Source organism: Amphiura filiformis, chromosome 2 (genome assembly GCF_039555335.1).
Source record: "Amphiura filiformis chromosome 2, Afil_fr2py, whole genome shotgun sequence".
NCBI lineage: Eukaryota > Metazoa > Echinodermata > Ophiuroidea > Amphilepidida > Amphiuridae > Amphiura > Amphiura filiformis.
The window spans coordinates 49,224,254-49,239,945 of NC_092629.1; the positions used below are offsets into that span (position 1 = coordinate 49,224,254).

At 36.7% G+C, this 15,692-nt stretch overlaps 1 protein-coding gene across 1 annotated transcript in view; it reads right to left on the reverse strand.

Moving 5' to 3' along the window:
• LOC140146313 (GDP-mannose 4,6 dehydratase-like) overlaps positions 1-15,692 on the reverse strand; it is a 306,686-nt gene that overhangs the window by 115,015 nt on the left and 175,979 nt on the right. The window contains exons 8-9 of the mRNA XM_072168112.1: positions 9,050-9,168; positions 4,640-4,736 (exon numbers count right to left, since the gene is read on the reverse strand). Of these exons, the coding sequence (XP_072024213.1) occupies positions 4,640-4,736; positions 9,050-9,168 (216 nt within the window). The remainder of the gene's footprint in view (positions 1-4,639; positions 4,737-9,049; positions 9,169-15,692) is intronic.

The window sequence follows — 15,692 nt, forward strand, 5'->3', positions numbered from 1 at the left end:
CTTGGGAGATGATGTATCTACATGTAAATAATATAGAACATATTACACTTAGACTTGGAAGGCAGGTACTTCGCATCAGTCTGTCTCCAAAAGGATGTATCTGATAGCAATAAGTGAAGCTGATACTTCTTTTTAACTTGAGAGCAAATATTTCACTCTTTACTGCTTCCAAGTCAAAATGCTGTATCAACTAGTAAATAACATAGCAGATACTACACTTTGACTTGGGAGGCTAATGTCATACATTAGTCTACCCCAATGTAAAATGCAGTATGTGATAGCACTAAGTAGACCAGATATGACACTTTGATTTGTGATGCAAATATTTTGAATCAGTCTACCCAAAGAATAAGATGGTATCTGATACCACACATTGATTTGGGAGGCAAATATTTTGAATCAGTCCACCGCCACAGTAAAAGGCAGTATATGATAGCACTAAGCAAAGCAAATACTCCACTTTGATTTGGGAGGCAAATATTTTGAATCAATCTATCCCCTAAGTAAAAGGCAGTATCTGGTAGCAATAAGCAATGCACATACAGTGTTTTTACTTGTGATTGCATCTAGAACCTGTTGTTTTGATTTAGAGCACCGTCACAGAAAATGTTCATGCATTCCCATCATGCACTATTCAAGAGTTTCTATAAATCTGTGCATAACAATAATTTTGAAAAAAATGAAGACAATAAAACTAAAGTTTGAGATATTAGAATGCAATTGACTGTTGATATTCAATGAACAAGTACCATTAGTCAGGTTAATATCCCAGTAAGTTTTCCACCACCGGGAATCAAACCTGGGACCTCAAGCACCTGCAGCAAGAATTCAAACCACAGAGCAACACTCTACCTCTGCAGGTTCAATAGCTAGGTTCAATATGTGATTTTGCAATGCATCATGGGATTGCATCAATTTTATTTTATTTAGACCACATCTGTCCTGTGACCAAACATGGATTCCTTCTACAAACGATCGCGACAACTATTGAATCAAAAAATGAAACTCTGTATCTGTGCTACGTTCTCTTGTGGCCAATATCCAAAATGAACAACAAATTTGGCAAACATACAGTGTTGCCAGCAATTGACAGCCCAAGTTGCCACTCAATATTTTGTTCAACCATTGGTTTCTATGGGACAGGAAAGTACTGAATGTCACTGGAGCCAATGTCAAAAAAAGTCACCCATTTATTTCTTAACCATTGATATCTATAGGGCAAAGGAAATGGTCAGAAGTCATGGGGAAAATTTTCAAGGCGCCCAATTGGGCTACCAAATCACGGGTTTGGCAACCCTGCAAACATTGTGAACTTGAGGCGACTAATCTTACTATTCAAAGAAACGCAATCCTAGTGCAATCACCCTAAATTACCTTGGTTTTATTAACCAATGTTATCTCTTAAATTGTTTGGTTTTTAACCTCTGCACGCGGGTGTCGACTGCAGACGACAAGTTAAAAAAAAAAAAAAAAAAAATCAAAATTCAAAAATGTCAGAATTGTACATTTTCATTACCATATTTGGAATCTGCGTGCAAAATGCATTAAAATGAGTACAAACAAGCCTAGTATTGGTTCAGTGGTTCTTAAGATAGCTCTTGATATTTTGAGAAAATATATATTTTTATGTTGAAGCCTATGGCTAGCATGCAGAGCAACCTCTGCTCATGCCAAATTACCTATCTCTTCATCTTTCATTCTGAGCTGACTCAGCAGAACATAGCCATACTCTATGCCCATAATGTCTAATGTGGAAAAAGTCCATAGCAAAAAATACTCAGAACATTAAAGAAAAACTTTTTGAAACATGCTACCTACCAACATTCCAGGGTAACCATAATGCTGTCATCTGATCAATCACATGACATCATGGCGCCTAATGATACATGACTATTATAACAACATAAACACTCCTTAAACTGGGTTTGGAGGGGCAAATCGGCAGGTAAACGGTCGTCAAACGCAATTCATCAGACGGAGCAGTGAACTTGGCTTGTCATTTGCCATCAAGGTCATGGCTGTGATGCCCCTGTTGATGAGATGTTGCAACTTTACGATTTTATGACTTCCCCGGTTTGCTTTAGATTGGTAGAGTATGTGATGACACTTTGCAAGCTTGAAGCTTGTATGATTTTTTCTTTATTATCGCTTTCATTTGCTTTTCAAATTTCATCAGTTAGTTCATCCAATTAATAGTCCAACCCTATCAATATTAATACATCAATAATTTGTAGCAAGTAACTTGGATGCCATAACTTATTTATGTGTTGCTTATCAATCTTAGACAAAAAACATTTCAGTTAATTTCAAACTCACATAAAAAAATCTACCTCATCTGAACTGCAAGCCATGTAGCCATGTTTGCTTTCCTGCACACCCTACATTTTGTCAGCCAACCCCCTCCCCATGCACACTCACCCCTACCAAATTATGTATACCAGAAGGAGGTGATGAGGGTGGGTGTGGGGCTGATAGAGAATCATAATGGGCTAAACTACTTGAAATTTGCAGTACCACTGAGGAAGATTAAGAATAATCTTCCACAGATGGAGCGTTTTCCAAATGAAATTGGTTCGGTTAATTATTTTGAAACCCCCATCCCTCTGTAATATAGCTTAACATATATCTTCCACAACTGGATTATTTCAAACAGAAGTTACCTATTTGTCTATTCTCTTTGAAACCCATACTCCCTCTGAAGATGACTTTGAGATAACTCTTCCACAGGGGGAGTGTGAACTTAATAAACAGAACAGCCCAATGCTTTGCTAATCAGGATCTTTCTCCCCATTCACATATGCAGTTTCTAAAGGTATCTATGGCAAAGACCCAGATTTCATGTTTACTGTCCATGTCATGTCACTCCCTAACAGCTTAGGCATGCATTTGTCAAATCTCTCCTTCAAATCTTACCATATCTTTGGTACCCACACATGCTGCCTCAATTTCATTATTGTCAATAAACCCCAATGCTTGCTCTCCACACCCCCATACCCCACATCCACACTCTCACCCAATACCAAACCAAGCATCTCCGAAAAGTACTAGATGAGGTCAGCGGGCAATGCCCTGTATTGTAACCAGCCCTATCCCAGCCATCACACAATAGCAGAATCGACCTCGTCTATACCAGGGAAATCCTTGTTTGCTCTCATCCATGATTACAGGCCTATACTGTTTCACACAGAAAGTGCAGCCATTTAAGGGGCACTTGAAGATTTACTGTCAAAAATAGTTTTCTACATTGCTTCACAAATTGAGAACTTAATAGCACTGAAAGTTATAACTTTTTTGTGTAAAACAAGCTGCCAAATGGAGTTGGGAAACTCTATGGAATACACAACCTTAATATTCCACACAGTAGGTGTAAATTCAAATGGAGTCACCAATTCAGGTCATTCCATTTGAAATTCACACTCCCTTTCCCGGAGATTAAGGTCATGTCTTCCATAGGGGGGGTAGATATTTCAACTAGAATAGCTCTTTGGAGCATGACACAATGATCAATGTTTTCCAAAAAGAAGAAAGTACAAAACAAGATTGGGTCCATTGCAAACAAATTTCCATGTGCCCCTTTAAATCTATTTCTTTCACTTCCTTTCAGTTTGTTGATGGTTCAAAACGGGATCAAGAATACACTGCTAACCACTGGTGTTGGGATATTTTTTCTTTTAAGGGTGAAAAGATACTTGGTATTTTTCAAAACAAACTAATGTGGGAGATGAAGGAAGGGGGAATTGGGGAGAGGGGAATGTAAGGGTCACACAAACATGACATAGATTTGAGAAGTTTCCCATGTTCTAAAAGCTAAAATTATGTTTTTTATTCCATGTTCTAAAAAAATCCTTAAAATTAACCAATTCTATGGAACTTCTACTGGGCCAAATGCAAACTAAACAAAAATGGCAGCATGTGAGATGTTTCTGCATTATCAGAGACTTAAATAGCTAACAAATAGTTAATTTTATTTGATTTTAAGAGTACTATGGGCTTTACAAGTAAAATATAGGAATTGAAGAAAATATCAGTAAAATTATGGTGTTTGCTTTAGCCGTTTGCTGAATGTTTTCAAAACAGCCAGTATTTTAGGTGGAAAAAAACTTAATTTTGCAAAATTGTATTTTCTTTGTCAAATTCCACTATATTTTTTCTGTTTTCTGTAAAATGGAAAACTTGCCACTTTAGATTTAGGTTTGTATGTAATCTTCATAGGCAAAAGGCTCTCATGTTGTTTGTGTAATTTACTTCTCTTTTTTAAACAAAAGAACTACCCACAGGTAACAATGTTGCCAGAAGAGAAATTATGGTTGAATCTTACACAGAAAACATATTTTTAAGTAAATAAGCCCCAGAGACAAAGTATGACATTGATTTCACAAGGAGTCCAACACCTTCAGAACTTTCATTTTGATATCAAATCGATAGACAGACAAAAATGCACAGAAAGATGCATACAAAGGCAGAAAAACTGACAACACAAAAATACAGATCCCACTTTGACAAGGTGGCACATTGATTTGCATACAATGGACAGGTGGACAGAATGATGGACAGATAAAAGACTTCTAGGCACACACACACCTACAGACAGACACACAAACACACAGACAGACAAAGGGACATGATGGGTGTGACTTACCACTTCCGTTGGGCGGTAGAATTTAGGGTCCACCCTCACTCGTATATGGCCTGTTACTTTGTCTTTGCCTACTTCTTCTACTCCTGAACCTTCCCATCTGTCAAAATCAATCAATCAATCAATCAATCAAATGGTCAATCAATTCAAGTATATCAAATCAAATTAGTCATCAATCAAGCACACCAAAATTATATAATTGGTCAATCGATCATTATTACAATCATTCGGTCATTTTATCCTATCCATTTATCAATATTATTTGACCTATCAATTATAAGTTAATTTTCAAACTCTGTTCTCTGCTTGATTTTGGAATTATTTGTTTTAGTTTTGTTTGTTTGATTATATTATTGCTTGACAATAACCCTTTTTAAGGAACATCAGAGTTGATTGGCATGTTAGAGCGAAAAAAAAAAAAAAAAAAAAATGTTTTTCAGTGAATGACAATTTGGATTAATTTTTTTTCATACACTGATTGAAAGGCGTGGGATAAAAATTAATGTTAGACACATGTAATAATTATTGTGTCAGCAAATCTTGATTTTTAAGTAAAACTGAGTACCACTTTCATAGAGTGACATTATATTATAAAGATGGACAATTTAAAGAAAATATTACAAAATAAAATTCATGAAAGAATTATCCTGAATATGAAGAGTACAGATGCAAAACATGATATATGCCATTTTCAAACTTTTTGCGTTATGACCATCAACATCTACCCTGTAATGTTAGCTTTACATTGACACCCTGACCCTACTTTAGAAAATACAATGTATATTTTTGAAACTCTGATCAAAAACAGCATATATTTTCTCATTTACTTTAAATTTGACAAGTTATATTTGCCTATATCTCAAATCAAGAAAAATGGATTATATCGCTTTTTGCATCTGAACTCGGCATATCTTACTAATCCAGCGAAACCACCATGCAAGATTTTTTTTCAGTGCACAGTTCTACCCTTACATTATCGGCAAGTCAACAGCATAAAATGCATCAGTGGAAAGTTTTTGAAAACTATAGAGGGTGCTCTTGACTTTTATGTACTGGGCCTAACTCTTTGCTTGCAGACACTGAAAATATAGGGCAATTAGTAGTATCATTACTTGAACCAGGGATTTGACTTTAAAAAAAATCATCCCAGCTTATAAAATTAGAGTCTTGTCAATAAATATGCATTTAAATCTACTTCTTCCTACAATTTTTTTTAAGTGGGTGTTTTTTTTGAAAATGGTATCTCTTACAATGTGGGTGCTTCTTTTTTGAAAATGTTAAAACCTTTTGAAAAAACAAGCCCCATAGGCCTACAGTAAAAGAGGCTGTTTTATTTGCATGAAAAATTGAAATTTATATCCATTTTCCCAATAGGGGAAAAAATTTGTACATGTTCAGCGGCAGTGCCAGGAAGTTCTTCCTGTGTAGGCAATAGAAAGGAGTGAATATATGATGGGGGGGGGGGCAAAATTTGAAAAAATTAATATGTCTATTTTTAGGTGTCAAAATTCACCTTTTTCCAGCCCCCCGCGGGTAGGGGCGGTCTGGGTACGCCACTGTTGTGGAGGCCCCCTTAAAATTAATCAGTTATAATAACACAGAAAATGGGCTAGTTAAATGCTTGCATCAAGAAATTTGAAAACAAGAAGGTCTGCAAAATGCAGAATATGAATACAGTGTTAAATTATAGAGTTGGGGAATGAAGTCTAGATTTAAAAAAAGATGAATGTTTGAGATATTTCTAGTACAAGTTAAAGATCAAAGTGGTATCAGTAAACATATTCTAAATTCAGCACATAAAATTATGCTCTGAAACAAGTTTGTTTCCTGCAGACTGCACACATTTCATTTTGGGTAGCAATTTACAACTTCCTTTTTTTTTTTGAGAATTAAAAAAAACAAAAAACAAATTCAAGCAAAAAATAATGCTAACATTTCCAACAGAAACATCCTGACAAATAAAGAAATAAAAAAAATAACATTTTGCATTTAGATTTTCAGGTCACCTATTGGAAACAAACTTTTTACAAATTTTAGCCATACCAGCCATCGAGTGGGTTGTGGGTTTGAATCCCATGCCGGCACGTTCCCTTGCCTTTCTTCAAGTTGGGTTGTGTGCCGGCCGGGATTAGTGTTTATTTGTTGTGGTGTTTAAATCTAACACTTTGGGTTGGCAAACTGATCTTTCTTTCTAATTAATTATATTCAGTTTCCTCTTATAGCGAGCAATCCTTCCCCATTGTGTTTATAATGTTCTTGTGCAGGATAAGTATGTAGCCCCATTACCTACTTTACTTTTTATCTTTATCTAAAGACATGGAAGATCCAGTGAGTACATCAGTTCCCCCTTTCCAGCAGATTTTTATAAGATTTTTCTAGATTTTCATTAAAAGCTTTTAGTTTTAAAATAGAAAATCAAACCATTGCCCAATTAATTTGATAAACAAACTTAAAACATTCCCCTTTTCCACATGCCTATTGTCATCATTCACTACTACTACTACCCTCTGACTACATCAAGTTTTTTGGGGACGCGTGGGTAGGCACTCCCGAGGGAGCTCTTCACCAAACATTCTGAATAAATTCGCAAACCATAGTCCGACTTTATGAATAAACATACAACATTTTGGCAGTAAAATTTTGTTGGCTGAAAAGAACCACACTTGGAGGCATGTATTAAGCAAAGAAACACATAGTCAAAAATAGTGCACTGCACTTCTGGGTCGTTTCTCTGTTCAGCTTAAACTTAAGACTGAACTTAAGTAAGAGGGTCGTAAGTGTATGGTTATTACTATACACTTACATACCTTCTTGCATTAAACTTAACTCTAGCTTAAAGTTACGTATTGTTGTCTTTGCAAAGTACGCACAATGCGAAAAAGGAAATAGCCCCTGTCGTACGTCCATTCATCGTGGGGCTGAACAACGCCGACGTGTACACAAAAATAAAGCCCACACGCCAATTAATTGTGTTGTATAACAGTAGCGCATAAAAACCCACTATGTATATGTTTATCATTGCCAATGACCTTATGCAGTCGGGGCTTGAAACTTATATGTAACGAAAAACTGCTTGGAAATAAAGAAAGAAAGTGGGCAACTTTTGTTTATTGTTATTTTTACCTTTAAATTCCCCACCCTGCTTGTTGGAAGTTTTTTCTTATGTCAATTTAAATCCTTTCGAAATCAAAACATTTTGGGGTTATTTTTAACATACATCTTACTGCTGATGGACAAAAGTGTAAGAATGGGAGAAAGAAAACTTCAAGACTGGTGGAGGAAGTTGAAACTTATATGCAACAACAAAAAAACTGTTTGGAAATAAAGAAAGAAAGTGGGTATATTGTTATTTTTACCTCAAAATCCCCATCCTGCTTGTTGGAAGTTTTTCTTACTTCAATATATAAATCCTTTCCAAATTAAAACATTTTTGGGTTATTTTTAACATACGCAGTGACGTAGCTAGGGATTGTAGTGCCCAGGGCTAAGGATACATAATGGCGCCCCCTCCGTATTTGAAACAATTGCACACGAAAATTTGCACAAATAGGGTCTACCACTTTATATTAATTTTGGTTATAATGAAGTTGAATATCGGTCTTAAATAGATCTATCAAATGTTTCTGTACTGAAGCTTGCGAAAACTTTGACTTTCATCGCTTGGTGGGGGTGCAGAATCGATGCTGAATTGGTCCATTCGGCACCCAGGGCATGTACCCCCCATGCCACCAATATAAAATTGAACTCATAAAACTATTCAACTGGACTTATGTTTTTTAGAGGCTACGGTATCGCATCAGGCTACCTGCAGATGCACCTTGATAGTCAGTGGCGGCGCCACGGGGGGGCATGAGGGGCAAATGCCCCCAGTCAGAACTCTTGCCCCTGTTTCCCCAGTATAAACCCAAAATTACAAAAAATTCAACTATTTGCGGTAATTTTGCATACAATTTGTTTATTTTGCCCCCTGAAATTCACTTTGCCCCTCAATGCCCCCCGGAAAAAAAATTCCTGTGAATAGTTTTATGAGTTCAATTTGATATTTAATTACACCTGGATGAATGACACTACACTTTGTTTCAGAGAAGAACAGCAGTCCTTTGCTCAGATAGACGCGAGTTCCCTGTTAATGAGCGCCATACGCCAAACTTTGTGTTCCCTTTAAGCGTGCCGATCTGCGCCGACCAACATAATCAGCCAATCAGGTTATCGGTCTGTTGTTATGATTGTTATTAGACGATTGAATCGGCCAATCAGAACCCCACTTCTGTCTTTACGCTGTGCACGCTCTCAAAATGTAAACAACTGCTGTTCTTCTCTGCCACAACTGTAATGCACATAATGAAATGTTTGTTTGTTTGTTGTGCCTGTTTATATATTTGTTTGCTTCTGTTTGTTTCAGGTGAGACTTACTCAATTTCCACATTTATACATTTGAAAGACTCTATCACAAATTCCCTGACGCTGTGTACTGAATTGGTTGCTATGACGAAGTCATCTGCCGATTCTTGCTGTAACATCAGCCACATGGCCTGGAGTGAACAAAAAGAAATAAACAGACACATTATCATTAACGATCATTTTAGTTATTAGCTACATGATTACAATTAGACCAATGCCAGTCCATTATTTTTGAAACAACTGCAAGCTAGTTGGTTAGAATGGTTCTCTGCACACAAGGCAGACCACTTAATGTGTACCCTCCTAAGGATGGAGAACTCTTACACCCCCGTCAGCCCGAAAAACACAGTCAATCTGAACCACCGTCAGTCCGAAGTTTTAGGGTTAGGATTCCTAACCCTAAAAATATGGACTGACGGTGGTTTGGATTGAGGGTGTTTTGGACTGACGGGGAGACCCGGCTCAGCATGCTTTTTATAAATTGACTTCAAACAAAGGATTCAAACTATTGTCTGCGGTCATAATGTCTAATTTTGTATATCTAATAAATTGATGGGATCAGCCTATGGTGCATTTTATACTTACTAGAAATAACTCCTGTGTGTTTCTATTTTCTTTATATCAAGACATATCAAGGCATTAACATCTTTATGGTGTAAACAGAAGTTGATCATTCCACCATGGTTGGAGCTACCACGTCACATGTACGGCCTAACTAGATCTACTTCCTCGGGGGAGGGGGGAGGGGGGGGGCAAAGCGGCCAGCGAGGCGCGCCAGCAAGTCAAGAGAGGGGTTGTCATGGTCCCATATACTAGGCACTGAATAAGTAGGGCCTGGATAGTGAGCACTTGCAAGCCTTGTGTAATTTCTAACAGACTTTAGGCCTATGTCATGTGTCGTGGGAGGCAAATAGTTTAACTAACCTACCCCAAAGTAAAAGACAGTACCCACTAGCAATAAGAAAGCAGTTACTGCCCTTTTACTAGGAGTGCACAATGCTTGCCTTCAAGCCTTCAATCATAGACAGTCATTTGTTCGCCAGTATTTGATTCAATACAAAACTACACATCAATCAACTGGTAAGAGACCCAGCTTGTCCAGTACTGTCTGACATCATGATTGCATTGACTATAGCCCCCTCTGTTCATATGTCAATTGCTGCTCTTGGGTATGCTACACTGATACCTTTCTTGTTTTCAAAGTCCAGTATTGAAATCATCATGGTATAGGACTGTTTCTGCAAAATGACATTTCTTTGAATGCATGAGATTGGAAAAGATATTCATGCTGTCATTAAGCTTAAATTAATCCAGCACAAATGATATTTTATGAGAAAATGTCTCTCACACCATTGTTAGGATGAGGCATGAAGATAATCATTTATGTAGGCCAAGTCATGAACCTGAAGACCATACTACAAAATTAGGATTGGGTGCAGGGGCGTAGCCAGCTTTTTTGGTCGGGGGGGCAAAATAAAATGTCGGTGGCACAGACGGAAAAAATACAGTTGTATCATAAAATAGCAGAGACTGTTTATGCCGTGCAAAAATTTGCTATTTTACACTATTTTCGCCCATTATCAGGATGGAAAGGGCTTTATCTTTACAATGTGCGCTCGTATTTTACACTATTTTGGCCCATGATCCGGCTGAATTTTGGTAGAATTTTTTTCTTTTCCTTTGCCCTCCTGATTTTCTCTTTAATTTTTTGTCAGAGGGGCACTTTTTTCTTTCATTTTTTGTCAGGGGGCACTCTGCCCCCCCCCTTCATTCACAAAATAGCATTCCTCACATTTTGAAGTGTGCTATTTATCACACTCCTCAATTTTTTAAAACTCAAAGCCTACTAATAAGTTTCACTTTTTCTAAATTTGATTGACAAAATGTTGGTATATGAATCTGAGCATGATAAATGTGTTGATTTTCTCTCTTTCTAATTTCAATTTTATATAGGTGCAGATTTCAGCATTCAACTCATAGCATTTTCAGGCTTTCTTTGAATAATGTGTTTATAATTGGGTGCTGACTGACCCTACATCTCAACTACCGACATTGTTCATGAGTAATGTATTTTGTAAGCAATATTTGATCTATAGTTTTCAGCACGGTTCTTCAGCAGTATGAAAATTTGGTGTTTATGGTGTATACGGAAGTGGGGTTCTATTGGCTAATGTCATCATGACATCAGCACCTCATTCGCTGGTCAACCTGCATAGCATCACGTCACCTAGTTCTTTTTACGCAATAATCAGACAGAGCAGAGGGACACCGCTGAAGGAATTTGCTGAATAGTCTAGTAACCTTGTTCATTGTGACCCATCGATTTATTGTGTTTATTCTCCAGGTCACTTGCATCAATATTAATGTCACTTTTTTGGACAAAAATAATTAAATATCCATTTTTACAGAACAATGTGTAATATATAAATATTTAGCTTTTTTCCATACTAATTAGGATAAATTTGCTTAAATTAGCAAGCCGATATTTTGGTGGAATTTGCAAAAAGTGGACCTGTTTCCTACGTCACATACGTGCAAAAGTGGATTTCACTACAAATGATTCTTTATAATTTGAATCTTCTTGCATAAATATGTACATTTTGTCTCTAAAAATTGACCTTTTTGTTAAGGGAGAGGGGGTGATGCAGCCTCTACATTCCCAAGCTATGCCCTCCCCCACATCACACCCCCACACTTTGAACATCAACATGATCAAGGAACTGCTTCAGTTTGTAGTAGCACAGTGAACAAATTAATCATTTCCAACCATATCTGATTACAAAGGGCACCTTTAAACACATAATCCCACCCTACTACCTCAATCCAATCCAAAATCACCGCAAACTCAACACGACATAACCACCTGTGTTACCATGGTAACAGCATCGCTAGTTACAGTCTGCAGATTGAATGAAGGTATAGTCTCTCGATATACCCCAACGCCACGTCCGCCACGCTCACATATATCCAACTCCCCGTAATTGATTCGGGCGTTTGGTTTTGGGGGTTTTACACGTCGGCCTGTCATGGTTATCACAAGCGATACCTTGTGTGCTTGTCAACATCGGGGTAGTTTGGGGGTATCCTTACTGTCATGTGTGATATGCATTGTCCCAGTACACTTGTCAGGAGTGGCAAATTATTGAGGAGTGTAAAAAAGATGAAAGTTGTATCTATGTTACAAGAGAGCTTATAGCTGCTGCTAGTTCCATGCTGAACACTTTATCAGCAACGTTGTTTGAATAATTTCACCACGAAAAAAACACCTGGTGTGAATTATTTGAAAAGCTCCATTCTGATTGGTGATTAAAATGACGATATCATGTAATTGACCAATCAGAGGCAATGTTAGATTGGCAGGTAGTGGGGTTAATAACAAGACTACACATCTGTGTTAACTACAGTTCAGATGCTTATTGTTGTGTTTATTTACAAAAGAGATAAACAAAGCATAAGTAAAACCATTAAAACATTTTTTTACAATACAATAAATAATTTAATTTGAAGTGATTTAAATTTATTCACAATGCAATAAGCACAGTTAAATGGGGATAATGATAGAGGGGAGTGTTTTTTGTTGTTGTTGCTACTCCTGTTGTGGCAGAATTTTTCCTCCAACTTGCAGCCTCCCCAACCCCCACAGTATATTATTTACAATTTGTCATGCTTGTACTTGTATTATACTGGCCTCACACATGACCGCACTGCAAGGCATGAGGCTTTAAAAATGTGAGTGATAATAAACACTCAGATAAAACAAAACGCTAAAAAAATTAACAGCACTAATTAAAGAATGAAATTTTAAATTCCATGGTGTCAATTAATCGCAAGCCACACTGCGATTAGGCCAAAAAAAAAAAAAAAGTTTGTTTGTCCATAGAGGTTTATGAAACAGTTGGGTCAATAGGTCGGATTTTTTTTTTTTTACAGATATTGCACTTGAAACTGACAATTTGAAGACTGGTAAATAAGTCAAACACAAAGCACTTTACTGGTTTAACTCTTGAGATGGTTCTGCATGTTATATTGTTCATTTTATTTACATTTTCTTTCTTTAAATTTATACTAACCACTGTTTTACTAGCACATTCAACGCAAATTTAAAAAAGAAAAAGAAAAAAAAAAGACACAGTCGGGACCAGGGTACACGGTCGGTCGGAAGTGGACAAACAAACAATTTTTTTTTTGCCTTACTTTAAGGCCCATTAAAGGAGTATTTAAGGCCCATTAAAGGAGTGATCCTAGCAGCCTCTTTTTATGACATTTTTCGGTAGATATCCACGAAATAAGCATATTCCCAAAATTCCAGTTGATTCCGATTTTGCGAGTTATGCATGATTATGTGTATTACACTGCCAAATTCAAATTTCACGATATTTTTGCGAAACGAATTAATTTGCAAGAAATATTTAGTACATAAACATTATGTAGCCAGAGGTTTCCAGTGATATAAAAATCTCACTTTTTTTGGAGAAAAGTAGGGGGATGAGGCTGTGGATCACGAAATGCCCTTTTAAGTGATTTGCTCATCTGCTCATACGGTATACACCCCGCACACTTAAATGAAATCACTGGAGATGTTATAAGTTTGTATTGCCTTTCTATGTACATACACACTCATTTTGCATTTGCCTTCAGACTGTCAGTGTTTACCACCAGTTGCTACATCCCAACTGCTGACATTGTTTATAAATAATGAATTTCTGTGCAATTTTTGATCAAATGTGACACAGCGATTTCTTGTGTGTATTCTCCAGGTCACTTGAATCAATGGTTAAAAAATAAGAAATATTCATTTTGACAGAACAAAGTGTAATGTATTAATATTTTGCTTTTTTTCTGTACTAATTAGCATATATTTGCTTAAATTAATTGGCCCTATATTTTTGCGGCATTTCCAAAAGGTGGACCTTTTTCCTAAATAAATTTTAGATTTTTAAATTTCAACCTTAACTAGACTTTTTGTTAACCAGGTGGGAGGAGAGAGGGGAGGGAGGGAGGAAGCATAGACCTTGGAAATAAAAGGAAGGTGTTGTACCAAAATCTACATTCCCAAGCTATGCCATCCTTCACATATTAAAGTCGCATCCGCATCACCCCACACTTTGAATATCAAGGAGCTGCTCCAGTTTGTAGAACAATTTAATCATTTCAAACCATATCTGATTACAAAGGGCACCTTTAAACACATAATCCCACCCTACTACCTCAATCCAATCCAAAATCACCGCAAACTTAACATGACATAACCACCTGTGTTACCATGGTAACGACATAGCTAGTTACAGTCTGCAGATTGAATGAAGGTATAGTCTCTCGATATACCCCAACGCCACGTCCGCCACACTCACATACATCCGACTCCCGTAATTGATGCGGCGCGTTTGGTTTTGGGGGTTTTTACGCATTCGACCTGTCATGGTTATCACAAGTTTATACCTTGTGTGCTTGTCAACATCGGGTAGTTTGGGGTATCCTTACTGTCATGTGTGATATGCCTACACTTGTCAGGAGTGGCAAATTATTGAGGAGTATGAAAAAAGTTGTATCTCTATGTAAGAGAGCTTATAGCTGCTGCAAGTTCAATGCTGAACAATTTAACCCCATGAGAACTACCTGCCGATTGGCCAAAATGAATATTGTGTCCAATTTTTAACCAATCAAGGAGGGTGTTAATAAGATCATCTGTAAATGCAAGTTTGACCATAAATAGTTTGAAGCCTAATCATAATTGGCAATTGAAATGAGCATTTCAAGTTATCAACCAATCAGAAATGCTGTTAGATGACCAGTAGTGTCCAGGGGTTAATAAAATAATTTTGGATTGTAAGCAATGAAATAAACATGATTTAATGTTTGATTTTTTGGTGGTTTAATTTAATAACAAGACTAAGCTGAGATCAAACACTGTTAAAATGAAATCACAAAATTACACATTAACGCATTTATGTGTTAACTACAGTGCCAGATGCTTAGTGTTGTGTTTATTTACAAAAGAGATAAACAAAGCATAAGATATGAATGATTTTGCTGCAATGTTAATTAACAAATATTGCACAGAAGTGGTACAATTATAAATTAAACCATTAAAGATTGTTAAGGGGTACTACACCCCTGTGGTAAATTGTGACTATTTTTGCATTTTTCTCAAAACTAATAACACACTGGTAACAAAAGTTATGTATATTAATTATTGGGGCAAGGAATCCAATTACTACACTGAATTTTCAGTGACTCAAGACAAGCAGTTCAGTATATATGATAGGAAATGAGGTACATCCTAGCGGTACCTTATTTCTTATCATAAATATCGAACTGTTTGTCTTGGGTCACTGAAATTCCAGTGTAGTAATTGGATTCCTTGCCCTATAATATACATAACTTTTGTTACCACTGTGTTATTAGTTTTGAGAAAATGCAAATGTACACACAAAATTATCGAGGGGTGTAGTACCCCCTTAACAGTACAGTAATTAATAAGTAATTTATTCACAATGCAATATGCACAGATAAGTGGGAAAAGTTGGGGTTTTTTTTAGGTGATAGTGGGGATTTTTTTTTTGCTGCTGTTGCAACTCGAATCGTGGAAGAATTTTTCCTTAAACTTTCAGCCTGCCCCCCCCCAAAAAAAAATTCAAACAGTGTAGCATTTACA